The sequence below is a fragment of the Podarcis bocagei genome (assembly GCF_964188305.1).
Source record: "Podarcis bocagei genome assembly, chromosome: Z".
NCBI classification, from domain to species: domain Eukaryota; kingdom Metazoa; phylum Chordata; class Lepidosauria; order Squamata; family Lacertidae; genus Podarcis; species Podarcis bocagei.
This window is the reverse complement of record NC_138140.1, coordinates 13,022,858-13,043,182: the sequence shown is the minus strand read 5'-3', so window position 1 is coordinate 13,043,182 and position 20,325 is coordinate 13,022,858. Positions and strand designations below refer to the sequence as shown.

Below are 20,325 nucleotides of genomic sequence, written 5' to 3'. Positions count from 1 at the left end.
TAAAAAAGGGTCAGGTAATAGGTAACGGCAAAGGCCTCTGTCCATGATCCTAAATTGCTGCTGATAGTGAAAGGAGACGGTACTTTGCTAGCAGGATAGACAGATGGGAAGCTGCCTATGTTATGCTTTCCAGGACAATGGTTTTTTGAATCCTTGGCCAAGAAATCTTAGGTTTACATGCACAATGTGAATTAGCACATTTTCAAACTAGTCAAGGGTGATCTGATATCTGGTGCAGAATGTGTACGGTTGTAGCAAAAGGAAGCCCTACTCAGAGAAGACCCATGGTAAACTTAGGCCCATGAATTTCAGTGGGTCTTCTCTAAGTAGGACTTAGTTGGCAGTAACCCATAATAATTAATGGTGGGTTCTTCCTTGTTGTTCTGCCTTCACAACTTGTATTGCAAGCATAATGTTATCCCCACAAGTTGAATTCTGTTAGCATCACCCTTGGAAATAAGCCCACAAAATGTGCTAGTCTGCAGTTTCATTTTTCCTTTAACAGACTAGCCTGAAGGGAACTGACTGGCAAAAGAGGGGCAGGTTGCTGAGTGGCCTTTGGCCAACAGCATTTTCTGGGCAAAGGAAAGGAAAGGGGGCCTTCCTGCCTTGATTTCTGTGCTAGGCCCAGAGAAGGGGTAGATTACTCTCACCCTACTCTGCCAGCTTTCTCACTTGCCAGCATGCTGTTTCTTCTGTCCTGAGGCTACAAGTCAAGGGCTGAAATACAAGGCTGGTGTTACCCCTCGGATGACAGGTCATGTTGACCATCCACTTTTTCTTCTTCAAGTGGCAAGCGTTAATAATATGTCTATCTTACGTAAATCGCTTAACAAATCCTGTTAAATAAAAAAAATGTCCATATTGCAACTTGTTTTCACTCCTATCCTTCCCCAGGCAAAGTCACAAGCTTAATAATTGTCATTGTTAATATTATTAAAATTTATTGCCTGCCCTTCATCCTAAGGTCCCAGGTGGGTTACAACATTAAAATACAATATTAAAACAGTTTAAAACCAACACAATCACAGAAATAAGGTGGATTCTAAAACTGTGCACCTCAGATGTCGAAAGCTGCAGTAAGGAAGTGTGTCTTTAGCACTCCGACCAGAATCATTATAATGAAGGTGTCAGATGGCCCTCTATGGGGAGGGAATTCTACAACTTAGGGGCTGCCACATAAAACACCCTCTCCTGTGTCATTGCAAAAAACAACAACACCCCAAGCTCCTGAGAGCAGAGGAACCACTAAGAAGGCCAGCTCTGCTAATCTTCGCACCCAAGAGGATCTCTAGTGAAATAGTTGCAGAGCTGCTCACAATCTTTCTCTTGTCACGGATACTAGCCAGTAGGCATCTTCCGCAGCCAGTTTTCCCTGGTTCACTCTGAAATTTGCAGCAAACAGCGTTATGTTTAAGCTTATCTTGGGGAAGAAAGATCATTTTGTGCCGAATATGGCATGGTTTCTTGCAAATTGTCCCAACTGCTCATTAATGACCCTGTTGGTGAGCTGCATGTCTGAGAACCCAGTGCTGGTATAAAAGCAAGTGAGCAGCTCTGCGGGAAAGTGCAAGAGTCTATGGGAAGGTTATGAAAAGCAACCACTTTGTGATCCCATTCCCTATATGGACCCAGTTCCCTGCAGGGCCAAAACAAGCACTTGGGCCACATATGTTGTTTTCCCTGAAGAATAGCCAAGCCTAAGACGCATTGCAGATTCCTTCACCACCCACCCCATAATTGCCTGCATTCTGCAAAGGCTTTTTGTTGCGGCTGCATGCTGGGCTAATAGCTTCTTCCTATTATAAATCGTGAGGAAGCAGGAATTGTGTGTGTGAAAGTCAGTGTGCTGAGGAAGAGGGTGTCCCCTCCTGCAGCTGAAGGATGTGGTGCATCCTCAGTAGGCTTTGTGCTGTCAATGCTGGACATGCACCTCCCTTTGTGGGTACCAGTGTTCTTCAAGGAATTTAGGTAGCGTTGGAGAAATTACTAAGGCATTGGCATCAGTAGGCTGCATTGATGCTGTGGGGCCACAGGAAAGGTCCAGAATGTGTTGGTGCAAGTAGAATCTGAATGTTTAAAGGAAGTTTTTTGTAACCCTTCTGGCTGTGAAAGATGTGTGTGGATGATACCTACTGAAAGCTCAGAAGCTATAGAGCTGCTGCCCATCAGATTTCTTTTTAGGCCTGTGTGTTAAAAGTACAGGTGACTCCCCATTCATGTTGTGGGCTATGTTATGCGCTCCATGCACAAAAGTGAAATGAAATGTGCATAAGCGGGGAGCATCCTGGAGAGTCCTCATGGGTCTTGAGGAGACCCTCCCCAGAGCCTGAAGATGACTGTAATCTGTCTCCATAGTTGGAGCCAGTAAATGCTTCTGGATACCAGTTGCTGGAAATCATAGGGAGGGGAGAGTGCTGCTCTTGTGCCCAGGTCCTGCTTTCAGGTTTCCCACAGGCATTTAGTTGGCCACTGCAAGAACACGATGCTGGATAAGATGGGCCATTGGCCTGATCCAGCAGGCTTTTCTTATGTTCTTAAATTATATACCAGATAAGTGGATAGAGTATTTCATTCCCTTCCAAGAGGGGAGGCGATTGTTTCCTAAGCTTGAATGGTGCTGATTTTAAGAATGGGAGGGGACTTGCTGTGGTCTTTTGAATAGGTTTGGAAGTACTAAAGGCTGTGCCTGTGAGTTTTGTCAGTGAAATTTGCATGCCAGAAATTTGAACCAGGGACCTGTTGTTGAACATGGTCACTCACATATTAAAGTGTGTTATTGATAAGCCTATGGGAAGGTATATCTTGATACCTAGGAAACCAAAGCTGCTGCTGTTATAAGTTTTTGGGTCAGTTCTTTTTGGTGAAAGTAGTGGGACAAATGCCGTTTTATTCATTGATAAATAAAGCCTACTATTTACGGGGTATGTAGTATAGTATGTGACATCTTTAGAAGAATACAATACTAGCAAGGAGGATCTTAATCTGCCCCCTCACTCCAAAATCTATGTTTTTAATGACAAAAATGACCCACAACGCCAATCTTGGATGGATATGTATATAGGAACATAGCAACTGCCTACCCTGTGTTGCTCAGGAATTCTTAGAAACAACAAAAAACAATCCATGCCTTGTTGAAATCAGTGGTTAAAATCAGTGCAGTTTTGAAAGGCTCCACCTATCATCTTGATTCAGAATGGTGCCCAATTCTCTTCAAGCATAGATGAAAACCTGCTGTTTCTTCTCAGGAACCATTGTGCCAAATTTAATTGTGATACCTTAAGAGGTGTCCAAATGCAAAGCAAATGGACAGTTTTCCATAATGTAAAGTAGATACATGAATGTTAGCATTAGGATTACGAGACAGGCATGATGAATGAAGTAGCACCAGGTTGTCTCTGGACTGTCTCTTCCCACAGTGAATGCCCCTCCTCCTTTCTTCCCTGCTTGGTAACATGGACTCTTCCTATTGGCTCTCTTGCAGAGACTTGCCTCAGTATGGGCAGAAGCAGTGGCAATCGTATTTTGGGCGGACCTTTGATGTTTACACCAAGCTCTGGAAGTTCCAGCAGCAGCACCGGTAAGAGCCAACTGTGCATCGAGATGGCTGCCTACCTCTTCCAGGAACACGTGGGTCAGAGTGGTGTGTGTGATGGTGCCAGTTGGCTAGGTTGCCCAGGCCACCCTCCTTTCCTGGGCAAGAGAGCCTTAAACAACCCTCAGAAAAATAGAGCATTAACTCAATGGAGAAAATACAATTCATAGTGCAAGTTAACTGCTTTTCCAGTCATGGAATCATAGAATTGTAGAGTTGGAAGGGATCTTGAGGGTCATCTAGTCCAACTCCCTGCAATGCAGGAATCTCAACTAAAGTATATGTGACAGATGGCCATCCAGCCTCTGCTTAAAAACCTCCAAGGAAGGAGAGTCCATCACCTCCTGAGGGAGTCTGTTCCACTGTAAAACGGCTCTTACCGTCAGAAAGTTCTTCCTGATATTTAACCAGAATCTCCTTTCTTGTAACTTGAATCCATTGGTTTAGGTCCTACCGTCCAGAGCAGGAAATAGCTTGCTCCATCTTCCATGTGACAGCCATTTTTAGCTATTGAAGATGTCTGTCCTATCTCCTCTCAGTCTCCTCTTAGCCAGGCTAAATATACCCAACTCCCTCAACTGTTCCTTATAAGGCTTTGTTTCCAGACCTTTGATCATCTTGGTTGCCCTCCTCTGAACATGTTCCAGCTTGTCAATGACCTTCTTAAATTGCAGTACCCAGAATTGGACACAGTACTCCAGGTGTGGCTTGATCAAGGTAGAATAGAGTAGAAGTATGACTTTCCTTGTCGTTCATCTTCTCTCACAGAGTAGGTAGTTACTTGTTGGAAGCTAGGAATCAGTATGAAACACTCTCAGCACCTCTGCCAAACTACAATTCCCAGAAATGTCTGTGGGGAGGAGGTGATACTATGCCAGTTAAATTGGTAGAAGCATGTAGTATAGAAATGCCCCTTGAGGTGGTGTGTGTGAGAGGGGGCGGGGGGGCGGGGGGAGAAATGTTGTTATCAGCAAATGAGCTTAATACTGCCTTCTGAGAGTTTGAGGATTTCTCAGGGAATTAATGCAACATTTCTTGACTGGTTCCAGAATTATTATTGACAATCTTGGGGGGATTGGATGACTAAAATCTGGGGCATAGTATGTATGGTAAAGCTCACACTTATAATCAGAACCAGAGAGGGAAGACAGCAAGATAATGGAGAAAGGAGTGTCATTATAATGTACTGGAGCAATAATTGTGTTGCTTGGAACCTTGTAATATTGATTTGCTATACAGTGGTGCCCCGCAAGATGAACGCCTCGCAAGACGGAAAACCCGCTAGACGAAAGGGTTTTCCGTTTTGGAGGCGCTTCGCAAAACGAATTTCCCTATGGGCTTCCTTCGCAAGACGAAAGCCCATAGGGAAATCTCCGGGACAGCGGGGAAGCGCAGCGCGTCTTCCCCACTGTCCTCGGACCTCCTCCGAAGGCTGGCGGTGGGAGGAGGGCTCTCCGCCCCACCACCAGGCTTCGGAAGGCTGCTCCAAAGGCTGGCGGCGGGAGGAGGGCTCTCCGCCCCACCGCCAGGCTTCGGAAGGCTGCTCCAAAGGCTGGCGGCGGGAGGAGGGCTCTCCGCCCCACCGCCAGGCTTCGGAAGGCTGCTCCGAAGGCTGGCGGCGGGAGGAGGGCTCTCCGCCCCACCGCCAGGCTTCGGAAGGCTGCTCCGAAGGCTGGCGGTGGGGCGGAAAGACCTTCTCCCCGCGCCAGCCTTTGGAAGGCTCCTCCGAAGGCTGGCGGTGGGGCAGAAAGACCTTCTCCCCGCGCCAGGCTTCGGAAGGCTCCTCCGAAGGCTGGCACTGGGGCGGAAAGACCTTCTCCCCGTGCCAGCCTTCGGAAGGCTCCTCCGAAGGCTGGCGGTGGGGCGGAAAGACCTTCTCCCCGCGCCAGCCTTCGGAAGGCTCCTCCGAAGGCTGGCGGTGGGGTGGAAAGAACTTCTCCCCACGCCAGCCTTCGGATGGCTGTCCTGAAGACTTGCGGTGGGAGGAGGGTTTTCCTTCCCACCGCCAACATTCAGAATGCTGTTCTGAATGTTGGCGATGGGGAGGAAAAACCCTCCTCCCACCGCAAGCCCCGGGAACAGAGGAGAAGCGCTGCGCCCCTTCCCCTCTGTTCCCGTACCTGTCCTGAAGGCTTGCGGTGGGGAGAAAAGCCCTTCTCCGCACCGCCAGCCTGGCAAGCGGTTTCCATAGGAACGCATTAATTGATTTTCAATGCATTCCTATGGGAAACTGTGCTCCGCAAGACGAAAAACTCGCAAGAAGAAAAAACTTGCGGAACGAATTAATTTCGTCTTGCGAGGCACCACTGTACTTAATTTTGGTACATAAATATATCTTGCTATGTTCAATTCTAGGTATTCCTTTTATTTTGGGCACTCAGTATTATATTTTGTTATTTTTAATTAATATATATGTATGTGTATAAACATATAGAACGTGACACTCTCCCTTTCTTCTCCGCAAAAATAAAGGCAAGTTCTGGACAATCGGTACGGATTAAAGCGCTGGCAAATTGGCGAAATTGCTTCCAAGATTGGGCAGCTTTACTACCACTACTAGTAAGTGACAACCCTTCCTGGATGCAGTGTGTGTGTGTGTCTGTGTGTCTGTCTCGCTGTCTCAGTCTCTCTGTAGTGAAAGTCTTGCTGGCCTTAGCAATTAAGAGTGGCAGAAAGTTCAGTGGAATGTCAGAAGTGCCAGGAGGACTGCTGTGAGATGGACAGCCCTCTCAGCCAAGGGCAGAAGGGGTACATGTTCATCTAGCAGAGCACTGAGCCCTTTGTGTTTCTTCCCACACAGCCTTCGCACGTCTGAAACCAGCTACCTGAATGAAGCCTTTTCCTTCTACTCTGCTATCCGCCAGAGGTCTTACTACTCCCAAGTCAACAAAGAAGACAGGTCAGGCCATGCCTCAGTCTTGTGAGTTTTTTGCAATTTAAAAGCGAGAAGTGCTGGATTGTCAAACTTGTGTGACTTGGCAGAAGGTGGGCAGCCACTTTCAGTTCAGTTGGCATCCCTTGGCTACCTGTGTGTCTCCTCCCTTGAGGTGCAGGTGTCAGCAGGAGCAGGGATGGGGGAACCTGTGGCTCCTCAGATATCATTAGACCGTAATGCCCATCAAGCCCCAGCTGGGGTCTGGGGTGAAGGAGTTGCAGTTCAGCAGAATCTGAAGGGCTGCAAGTTCCCTATCCCTGATGAGTCATAGGCAGCTGAGGGCCCAGGAGAAGGAGCCAAGTGAGTCAATCAAGGAAGAAGCCAAGACTTTATGTGAGCCAGATCCAGGAGAAACCTATTATTATCCAAAACTGTAGTACATGGGTACTTGTGGCTCTCCATTTGTTCTTAGACTCCAGATTATTATTTTTATTTCAAAGTTTGTATCCTGCTTTTTACCATCTAGGTCTCAAAGCGGCTTACAACAATAAGCTATAACATATACATAATTTAAGAACTAAATTAAACCACTGAAAGTTAAAATCTAAAGAATCTAAAAAGAAAAAAGAAAGTAACGCAAAACATCCGAGAAGCATTCAGGGTGCAGTGGCCTCCTGAAACATAATGGTCTTGACCAGGTGTCTGAAACTCAGTAGGGACAGTGCCTGTCTAACTTCTTGTGGGGAGTTCCATAGAGTTGGGCCCACAACATTGAGGGTGCAGATCCTTTTTGGCAATGAGTTGTTGTTTTGGTTTCTCATCACTGCTCATTCAGGAATCTTTTATAAGCCCTCCCTGTTGAGGAGAGCCAGTTACCACCCTGGCTTGGTGGAGCCACTTGGGTATTTAGGAGCCCATCACTGCCCAGGGTACTGCTTCCATCTGTAACACATCCCCCTTTCCAGCGGATGTAACATTCAAGCCTGTGAATGAACAGGGTTTCCAGAGCATTCTTCAGAAATATGCTTTATCTCTGCTCAATGTTCCAAAGCAATGTCTCCTCCAACACTTTGGCAAGCAAGTAGATAAAGAGAAAGAAAAGACATAAATACATGGAATAATGAGTAAGGCAACTCTGGGAAAATAACTTAGGGTAAAAGCAAGAACCCTAAGCCAAGTGCCACAGCAGATATCTTATGGATGATATGAGTGTCAAGCCGGCTTTACAAGCCCAATTTTCAAGAGTCATTTGGGAAATAAGATCCTATTAACTAATTATATTATAGATAGGGTGAACCCACAGAATCAGCAACTTGCTGCAATCAGCCCTTTGGAACTGTCTTCCCTGTTATGGCTGTTTACTTTTAAGGAAAGGGCTGGTGCTGTGATGTTTTTTATTTTAATGATCTTTTTTATGTGTGTGTGCGCACACACCAAAATAATACAATTTTTAACACTAACACACACACACACACACACATTCTACTAACGCTTAATTGTTTTTTGATGATTGCTTTTTAATATGTTTTTAGCTGTTTCTATTTTAGTTGTCAGCCGCCTTGAGTCCCATTAGGGAAAAAGGCAGGGTATAAATAAATACAGTAGCAGCAGCAGTAATAATACCCCTGGTGGGCTTTAATGCAGGGGAAACAGAATACAAAACTGTAGGTTCCCGACAGGAGCCCCAGTGGCTGCTGCAGAGAGGGTGAAGGGCTTGGGATCTTTGACCTGGAAGCCCCTTCCCAGCCAAACATGCCTTAACGCTAGCTGCTTTGGAAATACCTGTCTGATATCTTCATTGGAGGTGTGAAACCAGTCCTGGGGTGCTCTTTGCTTGGGATCGTCTACATGACACTCCAGGGTGCCAGGATGCCTGCCACTACCTTCTATGTCACCCACAAAAGGTCTTAGGGAATATCTGTTCAAAAACCCACAATGCATGATGATAAACTGCGAGAAATGTCACAACAACACTGGGCACAAACTTGGGACTTCAAACATCTTGCAAGGTGCTGCCAAAAAGAGGGCCCTCCCTCCCGTTTTAGCAGGGGGTTCATGCAAGCCCTTTCCTGGTTCAGGAAGGGGTTTTCATGCAGTCCTGCTAAGCTTGAGCAGGATTTAACTTCTCATCAGCTGAAGAGTGGGAGGTTATTCTATTCTATTCTATTCTATTCTATTCTATTCTATTTAGTATACTGCCCTTCACCTGAGGATTGCTGAGTGGTTTATGGTAGAAAAACATTGCAGGATTTAACCCTACCTCCCACCATATGTTGTCGCTAGTGATGCCAGCTGATGGGGTGGCTGGGTAGGCATGGTTTGGGGAATACAGCCTTGGGGGCCAAGATTGCCCCACAGACTGAATCTTACCTGATTCTTTTCTTAAGGGATACAAGCTTTCTTCTTACATGCTCTAAATCCAGCCATTTTGTTCCTTTCTGTCAGAAGCTGGATTTAGTAACGGAGGAACCTGCCTTATTCCAAGCCTATTTGTCGATCTCACTGGCCATAGCTTTCCAGGGTCTCAGGCAGGGAAAAGTATTTCCTCATCTGCAGTCCCCTGAGTCGTTTGGCTGGAAGTGCCAGACATTGAATGTGGGACCTTCTGCATGCAAATCCTGTTCTCTAGAGCTATGACCTCCCATTGGCCAGATAGCTGTGCTGGCAGGTAGTAAAGAGGCATGTAGACCTCCAGAGTAAATTATCTCTGGTCCTCCAAGCACTTGTCCTCTCAAGCTCCAATAATTCTACATGCACTGAAAGTGAAATATTTCTGCCTATACTACAGCTGCGATTAAAATCTAACATGGGCATCACTTGATATTCCTTCACAGGAGCCATGTTCCTCTTCATTTCTCTTCGATCTGCTAAATAATTTTTCCCTTCTCCAATTTCCCCCCCTCTTTTTTTCTTCCCTCCCAGGCCTGAACTGGTAGTTAAGAAGCTGCGTTATTATGCACGATTCATTGTGGTTTGCCTTTTACTGAACAAAATGGATGTCGTCAAGGATCTTGTAAAGGTAAAACCAATAGTACCATTGTGATGTGTGTAGTTAAGACTTTGCACATGCTCCAAGGAGCTTGGAGCCTTGTATTAGCTTTGCCACGACCATGTGAGTGCATGTTAAGTTGAGGATGGCCAGAAAGCATTTGTGCCTGGCTTTTCCCCCACTGAAGCTCAGCGCTCTAATCACTATGCCACCTTGACTGTCCAATAGCAATTCCCAAATTCTGTGCAGTGAGAAATTAATGGAAGGGTCCTGGAATCTCAGGGTATCCATCCATGGAGGAGGCTGTTCGTTGTGTTGCTGTATGAATCATTGCCCTATTCTTGCTTGCTTCCAGTCAGCCCCTGCCTTGGTGCAGATAGTACTTTGGGTATAAAGTGCAGTTGGGATTACTCCCACCCGGAAACCAATGTCCCCACTGTGGAAGGACATGTGGATCCAGAATTGGCCTCCATAGTCACTTATAGTTAAAGCTATGGTCATATAGTTAAAGCTATGGTTTTCCCAGTAGTGATGTATGGAAGTGAGAGCTGGACCATCAAGAAGGCTGATCGCTGAAGAATTGATGCTTTTGAATTATGGTGCTGGAGGAGACTCTTGAGAGTCCCATGGACTGCAAGAAGATCAAACCTATCTATTCTTAAGGAAATCAGCCCTGAGTGCTCACTGGAAGGACAGATTGTGAAGCTGAGGCTCCAATACTTTGACCACCTCGTGAGAAGAGAAGACTCCCTGGAAAACACCCTGATGTTGGGAAAGATTGAGGGCACAAGGAGAAGGGGACAACAGAGGACGAGATGGCTGGACAGTGTTGTCGAAGCTACCAGCATGAATTTGACCAAACTGCAGGAGGCAGTGGAAGACAGGAGTGCCTGGCGTGCTCTGGTCCATGGGGTCACGAAGAGTCAGACACGACTAAACGACTAAACAACAATAAGTCACTTACGGACTCATTGTTAAAACCATGTTTATGGAAGACAATCTTACTTGGCTGCAAGTGATCACCAAAGAAGAAAGAAGAAGCAGCCTCAGAACTGCCCATTCTTAGGAGTAGATGGCTTTTCTGGGCTTACTTCTTTTTCCAGTTAGGTTTTTGGCCGCTCTCTCCCTCTCAGTTTTTCCTCTTTCAGGGTTGTTATGCAAGTTATGCAAGTACAATAGTGCATGTAGAAACATAGGAGATTGGAGTAATGATTTTGGTATACTGTAAAGGCATAAACCTCTCCAAGTGTAAGAGGAAGCAGCAGTGCTTCCATTATTAATTTGAAGTGGTGGTGAAGTTTGTCTTGCGTGTATAAAAATAATAATATCGGGCACAGTATTCTATGACAGGGTCTAGTCCGCAAGCTTCATTCAGTTGGCCCACAGCATGTCTGCAGATATAGCAGTTGTGAATGGAGGGTGCAACTTACTGCTCTGTTGTTCTCAGAACTCAGCAGTTCACCTGGAAGCCAGGTGGTATGGACCTGAAGTGATGGAGGGGAAGAGGCACTTGAAAGGAGTGGAAAGCAGTGGATTTAATAGAAGGCTGGATTTAAGGAGTTCATTCTTGATTAAATTAAAAATCATCTAGCATAGTGCATTATTATTATGGTTATTGTTACATTTATATCCCACAGTTCCTCCAAGGAGTTCAAGGTGGTATACATAGTTCTTCTTCTCTCAATTTTATCCTCACAACAGCCCTGTAGGTTAGACTATATGACTGGTCCAAGGTCACCCAGTGAGCTTTGTGGTCAAGTGGGGGCTAGAACTCTGGTCTCCCAGGTCTTAGTCTAGCACTCTAACTGCTACACCACACTGGCTCTGCATTACAATAGCTACACAGTAATTAAGTGATCTGCCAACACCCATAGCACTTTCTAGGTAGTTGCAGGTTGGGGGAGTGGAAGTTTGGGAACCACTGCTCTGTGAGAACAGTTGCACATTTGAGAATATGATAGCTCAGAGCCGAGATACATAATATGGTGAATGAAGACGGATCACAGAAGATCAGACCAAAGAATACACAGAGCCTTTGGAAAAAGTACCGATCAACATCTGCCTGAATATGAGAGTAGAATGGTAAAGTGAGAGGCAGCAGATAATGAAATGGAAAGGACTTTCACACAGGTGGCTGGAGGAGTAGAACAAACAAATGATTAAGTTGTGATCCTGGAGAAGGGGAATGAAACCATTAACAGACATTAAGAAACATCTTGAGATGGCAGAGATAGAGCTGAGAGAGAAATGATCCTGTGTACAAGTTGGAGTGAAATCAAAGGAAAAAGCTACCAAGCCTGTGCCAATTCTCTTGAGGGGGAATGGAAGAAGAGGAAATGGGAGGAACTTTTTTTCCAAATTAGGACGGAAAATCATGGCCAACAGGAAATGGGATTGGAAGATAGGGAACTGGATACGAATTATTTAATATACAACAAGTGGATAACTATGGATTATTATCCTTATAGTGGATGTTGGGTTTTTATTTTTGTTTTTGAGATAAGGTCGACATACCAGATTGGAAGAAGACTATTCTAGGCATGTAGTGATAATAACAACTGGGGAGCCCCTTTCAGACTTTTTTGTGGAAATAAGAATGAACTTGTGTCTGGGGTTGAAGATTGGGAAAACATCATCTAACTGAATGCAAAACAGCTGGATATTATGATGGAATACAGCTAGATACCATCCTGCAGTGAACGCTTTGAATATTCTGAATAATCTTTATTTACATAATTGAGAGACAGAGAATCAGAAGTTCTCACCACTCTTTTTATGTTTTATTATCTTTTTCTTCATCTAGTTTCCCTTTTCCCTTTTCCTTTTATCAACTATGCTTTTGCTTATTTTTCGTTTTGTTCATTATGTCCTCTGCTCTGGCTTAATGAGGTTAGAAGGTGATGGTTGGCAGGTGAAAGACCCTGCGTGAGGTGCAGGGAAGGGAAGATCTCCCAGGGTTGGAGGCTGGGAGAAGAAAGGGAAGCTCCCAGGTGAGATAGGAAGGGTGACAAGGGTTAAGGATCTACCTTTGGGAGAGGGCTTTTTTCATCATCCACCCACCCCGCTTTCTCTTTTTCTTTTCTTTCTCTCATTTTTGTTTTTTGCTTTTACTTTTATTTAGATTAGTTTGATTACTTTGTTTTTTATTATATTGTATGTTGAAAAATTTCAATGATGATGATGATGTAGCACAGCTTACTAGGAAGCGGAAATGTGCCAACCAGCGTGGATGTGGCCGTGCACCATGGATCCTCGTTTCCTCACCTCTAGTTTACTGCTGTTACTGCTTCTCTGAACACTCTAAACAATTTTTTTGAGCATTGCCACATGTTTGCTTACCTACTGCACATGCCTACTCACAAAATCTAAATAGGTTAGCCCCCCGCCCAAAGCAGCACTAAATCATCTCATTTGTTGCTCTCTGTGCTTTCTAGGAATTGTCAGATGAGATTGAAGACTACACCCACCGCTTCAACACAGAAGACCAAGTGGAGTGGAATCTGGTTCTCCAAGAGGTGGCTGCATTTGTCGAGGTGAGGACTTAAAAGTGAATCGCTGCATTTTCCTTTCTTTCTGAAGGAGCTCAGTGTTTTCCCAGATCTTGACTCATATCCTACATCTTCTGTGACAATCATCAGGCAAAAGGGGCAGTTAGCTCAGTGTTCTATCTTCTACAGTAGCTAGGCAAATCCCTTAAGAAATTGGCAAGCAAAGGGTGGTGGAGTGTTCCCATTTGTTCCCAACATTGGGTAGTTAAAGGCTGCTGCGGAATATGTAGGCCCCTAATTCTTACAACTAATACCTCTTGTCTTCTCTTGTTAATTGGTATTTTTTAGCAAGCCATCTGAGCTAGTTACCATTATTGTAGTTTGCTATTCTGGGAAGCAGAGTTTTTGTTTAAAAGGCAAACCACACACCCATGCTTCTAGTTCTCATTGTTTTAGTGAGAAGCTTTTAAACGCTGAAAGAAACGGGAGGGCATCGTCTTTCTTCTGTGCCTTCAACTCATCTCCTACTACTCATTCCCCCTCCTAGTAACTCACCCCCTGCTTCTATATTGTTCTTTGCCTTTTCCAAATAGGAACAATTGCTTTCATAGTGTTAGAAAAAGTAAATTGAGCAACATTATACAAGGGAAGCAACATCACTCAGTGGTAGAAGATCTGCTTTGCATGCAAAACGTCCCAGATTCAATCCCCAATATGGCATTTCCAGGGATGTCCCCTGTCTGAGACCATAGGGAGTCATGACCAAAGAGTGTTGGCAATATTGAGTTTGATGAGCCAATGGTCTGACTTGGTATAAGGTAGCTTCCAGTGTTCCTAAGATAATATAAATTTTGCCAGCATGTATGTGTATAGATACAAAAAACAGAATCATTTATTCCTGAGTGGGAAGGAATAGAATGCAAGAGCCCTGCTCATAAGCCAAATCTTGTGAGGGAAATATGTATAATTAAGGCTAGAATCTTGCAGGGAGCATTCCTTTGATCACAGCTGCTCTTATTACTCCTGGACTTTCCAAAACTCTCAGTAATACATCAGAGGCTGATTTGCAGTTCACCTGATGCTGCTCCATCCTCATGGTAAAGCGAGTCTTCTCCAGAAGAAACAAGCTTAGTACAGGATAATTGGCAAACAGAATCCCAAATCACAGTGGCAGTTAGCATTAGTGTTAACCTGCTCCATTGCCCCTTTCATCCAGCTTAATGTAGTTGGCTTTAGGGAAAGAGCTTCTGAATTTCTGCACACCCACACTCACACACTCCCAGCAGAATATTTGGGAAAATACGAGGCTTGCTACTTGCTTGTTCTTTCGTTGCTGTGTTTTTATTACTTCCAGCAAGGCTTAACCTGAGTCCAGATAATTCATGCCAGGGACCCTCATTCTCATGCCTGTCTCCCTTTCTTTCCAGGCAGACCCTGTGATGGTGTTGAATGATGACAACACCCTTGTGATCCTCTCCAACCGCCTCTCTGAAACGGGAGCCCCTCTGCTGGAGCAGGGGATGATCGTAGGGCAGCTGACTCTCGCAGATGCGCTTATTATTGGCAACTGCAACAATCAGGTGGGATCCTGTACACAAGCCTTTCGTCCCATGTCACAAGTGGGGTCATTTTATATCAAGCAATCCAACTTTTTTATCTCATGTCATCCAGTTTTCTTAATACTTTGTACTCTTGTTGAATGATCAAAACTAAGTTTAAATCTAAAATTTTAGCTTTTTATCTCATCCCGTTTTTGAGTTATGAGGGTTTGAAATTAAAAAAATAAATGACAATTTTGGCTTTGTCAGACTACACAAAAACCTTAAAAGCTCAGTCCAGCATTGAGAAACTGAAAACACCAATCTCTTCAGAACTTCATAGGCTTTAATATGAAAGGTCACAAGATGTACTTATTTTAAATTTAAGTTACAGAATTTAAAATTTAAAAAGTGATTAAAAAAATTAATGTGCATCACACCTGGCACACCTTCACCAGATCATGTAGAGAACGTGCACATAAGCTGTCTGTGAAGAGGGAGTTGTGCATATTTTCCAGTCGGTATACATAATCTCCAGCAGAACTTGGGAAATGTATATATATATCGCCTAACGTGTGTGTGTGTGTGTGCGCGCACACACACACATGCACACACATACACACTATAGGAGATTTATCAAACTGGAAAAGTTTGGCCACTGAGAGTGCTTCTACTCTTGCCAGCTTGGACATCATGCTGAATCGTGGTTCATTTTCCATAATCATGGCTCAGTGTTATGTCTGAATTGAACTAATCTTTGTCTCCAGGGATGAATGTGGTCTTCCAGGCTACACAGAGTGTAGAGCACAGGTGCATAAAGCAGCCCTTGACACTTCCTACCACCCACATTTCTTTTAAATAAACTAGGCGGAAAATCTCTGCTCAAGGCCCTGGAGAAAGTCATTGCAGGTCAGAAACAGATGGCACCGGGCTGAAAGAACCATTGATCATGCTCTGTAAAGAGATGCTGTTAAAAGTCACACATGTCAAAATCACAACTTGAGCTTTACAAAGCCTGTTGACATGTTGCAAGCTGCATTATCCATATGAACAGGCTTTAAAAAATAATGAGACAAAGGTTATATCTATTTGACAAACATAATTGGCTTTCTAATATAGCAGAGGTAGCCAACAAGGCACTCTCCATATGTTGCTGGACCCCAACTCCCATCATCCCCAACCAGCATGGCCAGTGGTAAGGGATGATGGGAGTTGAAGTCCAATGACATGCAGAGGGCACCCCTGTACTATAGCATAAAGTATCTATGGCTCCCCCAAAGAATTCTGGGAATAGTAGTTTAATGAGGGTGCTATGAAGTATACTGAAGATCCCTAACACACACACACCTATAATTTTTAGAATTATCTATGAAGAGAGAGTGGTAATGATATAGGCCCTCAACAGTAATTTTAAGCATAATTTTTGAAAAGGGCTCTGGGTTTCTCCCTGCATTACCTTTATGACTGTGTTCTGCCAGTTTTCTAGACTTTTTAGAAGGTGAATGTTTTGCTCCTTTATATGGCTTTATGATTTGACTTTTAAATACGTATATTCTAGTACTATTTTTAGTATTTTGCACTGTTTTGTGCTTCTATTGTAATAATTGTAAAGTGGTATGCAAGGTTTCATTTTTTGTTTTTTGTTTTTTTAAAAGCTGGTACAGAAACATATATACTTGGTAGTTCAAAAGACTTTCATTTCAGCCCTAATGGATGAAATTACACATAATTTGAGCTTTCAACAAGGACTAGAAGTTCCAGACCGTTTTTGATATACGATTTGACATTTCTTGATTACATATACAGCAGAGCCATCATTTTCAAGGCAGCCATTGTCACAAGTCTGACCCATCTGGAACTATACTTGACAGTGAAATAATGCTTAATGTTCTTTCTTTATGTGAGGACACATTTTATTCTTACTCCCCACCCCCACTCCAATGACCTGGACCTCATTATTTTAAAAACCTATATGTAACTGTACTTATTCTATGTGCTCATTTTATGGTTTGACTTTTTATGTTTTAATTTCCATCTGTTATGTAATTATTCTTGCCTATTTATGTACAATTAAAAAAAATTTAAAAAATCTTTACCCACCAGAAATGGCTTTCATTATCCTAAAAACCTTTAATTTGTAACTGTGTCTCTGGTAGGTGAAGTTCAGCGAGCTGACAATCGACATGTTCCGGATGCTGCAAGCTCTGGAGAGGGAACCTATGAACTTGGCATCACAAATGAGCAAGCCAGGGCTGCAGGCAAGTCCCCTCGTCTTTCAGCCCTGCACTCACCAGGCGAGGCAGTGGAAATTTATTTTAACTTTGGTTTGAGATCAGTTGGAATTCCATGTCGAGCTAATTGTATAGATCTGAGGGGCAGCTGTGCTGAGATGAAAAATCTATAACCTTCTTTCTTTTAGTGACATGTGCTGCTTCTTTCTTTCTTTCTTTCTTTCTTTTTTTATATAGGAGACAACCGAAAAGCCAGCGAGAAGGGAAAACCCTCACAAGTACTTGCTGTACAAGCCAACCTTCAGTCAGCTGTACACCTTCTTGGCTGCGTCGTTTAAGGTTTGTGCCAAAGGAGGAGGTGCCTCTTTCTGGTGATAGAATATCGCAAATAGTGAAGGCTCATCCTATAGGTTGCACCAGCAACCTCAGTCTGCCATGAGCCAGCCAGCATCTTCCTGCCTTCTTACTTGCAACCACTCTTGGGGGGGGGCTGCCTGTCAGCTCCTTCATCAGTCTCAGTGTAGTCCGTTGCATAACTCAGCAGGGATGAGAATGGGAGCAAAACTAGGATTAGGATGTTCTACCTATTGTTGGCTCTGGCACTCTCTACTGTTGGCCTCCATGCCTTCCGCCCCGCCAGCCACCGCTGCTCCTAAAATACCATTTTGCCGAGTCAAAATGCAAGTGAGCAGGTGTGTCTCCTGAGAACGAAAGCTGTTTATGGAGCACAATTGAAATGAATAATGACAAATTTAAAAATACCACCATTGCTATGAATTGAATTTTATTCATCTGTTTAAACTGTTTTATACACCTTTGCTTTGGAGAGCTCAAGGCAGCAAGCAACAGCAATTTAATTTTCAAATTACCCTGCCGTGAACGCTTAAAGCAGCAGTGGAAGACAATTGAATACAGCAGCAATAAAAATTTATTCACAAAACTGAAGGCAGTTTCAAAATGGGGGTGGGGGGACAACCACCACCACCACCACCATTAGATAAGGGAGCAGTTTCCAGCCCAAAGAGAGATATTTTTTTATACCAGCCTATTGAAGGCTGTTGCAAGAGGAGCTGAGGCAGGTTTCCATCAGAGTTTGTACAGTTGGACACAAATTTAGAATTAGGAAGAGGAGAAAGAAAGAGAGGCTGTTTTGCCTCTTCCAGAGATGGGTGGGTTGGTTTATATACAGTCATCCTGACTTGAACAGGTTCTTGTAATAATTTTAAAAAGACTGCCAAACCTATTTAAACAGAAGCAACCGCAAGACAAAAGAGGTTTCTTTGTGTGTTGCCTGGAGGTTGCCAATTATTTTTTTAAATAAAAAAGTTGAAAGTGGCATATGAGTGTGTCACTTCCGTGTTGCTCTGCCCCCTCCCAAGCATTCATTCATTCATTTAGCAGTATATGCCGCTTGGTTGTAACGAAACCTCTGTTTACAGGAACCATTAAAAAGATCAATAGGAAACCCAACTGTTTTGTGTTGATCATTTTAATAGAAAAACATCAAGACTTACTGCCCCTGGGGTTTGCCAACACTACTCCAGAGCCCCTCCTGGACAGCACGGATGGGGTGCTGCTGTGTAATGGGGTGGACGATAGACCACAGCATCCCCTGTCTGTCTCTCTGGCCCATCACCAGATGCTGATCTCCTAATCCCATTCCAAGATCAATAGGTTTTCTGGTAAAGGAGATAGTATTTTTACAGACAATAGCAACACCTCCCCTTTGTCCTCCTCCGCCCAAGTCTAGCCTAGAGCTGTAACAAGTACCCAGAGGGACACGGCTGAGTTAGGTCAGGCCCACCCAACTCACCCATCCAAGTCTTGGTAATGCATGCCACATCTGCCCTTTTATCCACCACCAGTTTGTGGGTGAGCATGGTCTTATTGTGGACTGACCTGGCATTCAATAACAGCACCATTGGACCAGAGGGCTAAGAAGTAAGCTATCAGCAACTTCCAGATGGGTGAAAGGCGGACAAGAGCCTCTGCCCCTGTTGTGTGGAAACAGGAGAGGAGACTCAATGGAGCTAGCAGTGGGAAGGACACTAGAACTCAAAGATATCCAGTGAAGCTGAATGTTGGAAGATTCAGGACAAATAAAAGGAAGTGTTTGTACACCACATAGTTAAACTATGGAACTCACTCCTGCAGGAGGCAACAATGGCCCACCAACTTGGATGGCTTTGAAAGAGTATTAGAGAAGTTCATGCAGGATAAGGCCATTGATGTCTACTAGCCATGAAGGCTATGCTGTTTCTCGATGGTCAGAGGCAGTAAATGCTTCTGAATAAAAAGGGAAAGGTAAAGGACCCCTGGGCAGTTAAGTCCAGCCAAAGGCGACTATGGGGTTGCAGCGCTTACCTCGCTTTCAGGCCAAGGGAGCCAGCGTTTGCCCACAGACAGCTTTCTGGGTCATGTGGCCAGCATGACTAAACCACTTCTGGTGCAACAGAACACCGTGCTGGAAACCAGAGCACATGGAAATGCCGTTTACCTTCCTACTGCAGCGGTACCTATTTATCTACTCGCACTGGTGTGCTTTTGAACTGCTAGGTTGGCAGAAGCTGGGACAGAGCAACCAGGAGCTCACCCCGTCACGGGGATTTGAATTGCCAACCTTCTGATCAGCAACCTTCTGCATACCAGTTGCTGGAAGCCACATGAGGGGCGAGTGCTTCTAGCAGGGCTCTTATTATCTTATTAAGGATGGAATATTCCTTCAATCCAGTGCAAGTCCTACTGCTACATTTATTTTAAAAACATTTTTAATATTAATAGTGGGTTATCCATGATACAGACAGCTTAAAATAAATGATATGTATCTGTATTGTGCATTAATAAACAAATGCCTACCTCCCCCTCTCCAATATTCCCTCACCAACTCCCCTTCCCCCCCTTCTCCTGTCAAACTTTCAGGAGCTGCCTGCAAATAGTGTCCTGCTCATCTACCTGTCAGCCACTGGCGTGTTTCCTTCAGGTCGTTCGGATAGTGAAGGTACAAATAAAGGAATGCTCCCTGTCATGAGCAGGGCCTGAATTCTCTTTATGATCCACAATCTGATGGGGGAAGCCTCCAAATGCTTTTTCTCTTGGAGAATAAGCTGTGGGCTGGCATTGCCTTTGCTGGGCATGGCTGCCCAACAGGAAGTGGCATTTGGATTTTCTTCTCATGTCTACCTTTGTGCCACACCTTAAGATTTTTCAGGTGTTGGAAGCGTTAGCACCCGGTTCAGGTGCTTTACTGGGCTGGAAGATCTTCTTTGTGTGGTGAAGAAGTGGGGTGTACGGACCCCTATGCCATGCACACTGCGTGATGCCCAGCAGATGTGTATCCCATACGTCTCCATTAGTTTCTCTCTCACCTTTTTCTCCAAGGAGCTCAAGGTGGTTTACATGGTTCTCCCTCTCATCATTTTATCCTCACAACAAGCCTGTGAGGTAGGTTAACCTTAGTGGGGATTTGAGCCCTGGCCTCCCAGGTCCTAGTCTGACAAACATTCTAGCCACTACACTACACTGGTTCTCCTTTCATGCCCCAGGGAGAAAAGAGTGGACAACAAAACATTTTTCAGCCTGAGGGCCACATTCCCTTCTTTGAAGGCTTCG

General features: G+C 44.4%; 1 protein-coding gene across 3 annotated transcripts in view; it reads left to right on the top strand.

The window, feature by feature from the left end:
• SCAI (suppressor of cancer cell invasion) overlaps nt 1-20,325 on the top strand; it is an 86,962-nt gene that overhangs the window by 46,663 nt on the left and 19,974 nt on the right. For 2 of the 3 annotated variants that reach the window (XM_081180281.1, XM_081180283.1), the window contains 9 exons: nt 3,485-3,580; nt 6,068-6,154; nt 6,396-6,515; nt 9,393-9,489; nt 12,894-12,992; nt 14,375-14,527; nt 16,642-16,743; nt 16,954-17,055; nt 19,636-19,714. In XM_081180281.1, the coding sequence (XP_081036407.1) occupies nt 3,485-3,580; nt 6,068-6,154; nt 6,396-6,515; nt 9,393-9,489; nt 12,894-12,992; nt 14,375-14,527; nt 16,642-16,743; nt 16,954-17,055; nt 19,636-19,714 (935 nt within the window). The remainder of the gene's footprint in view (nt 1-3,484; nt 3,581-6,067; nt 6,155-6,395; nt 6,516-9,392; nt 9,490-12,893; nt 12,993-14,374; nt 14,528-16,641; nt 16,744-16,953; nt 17,056-19,635; nt 19,715-20,325) is intronic. The other variant, XM_081180282.1, reaches the window with a different exon arrangement.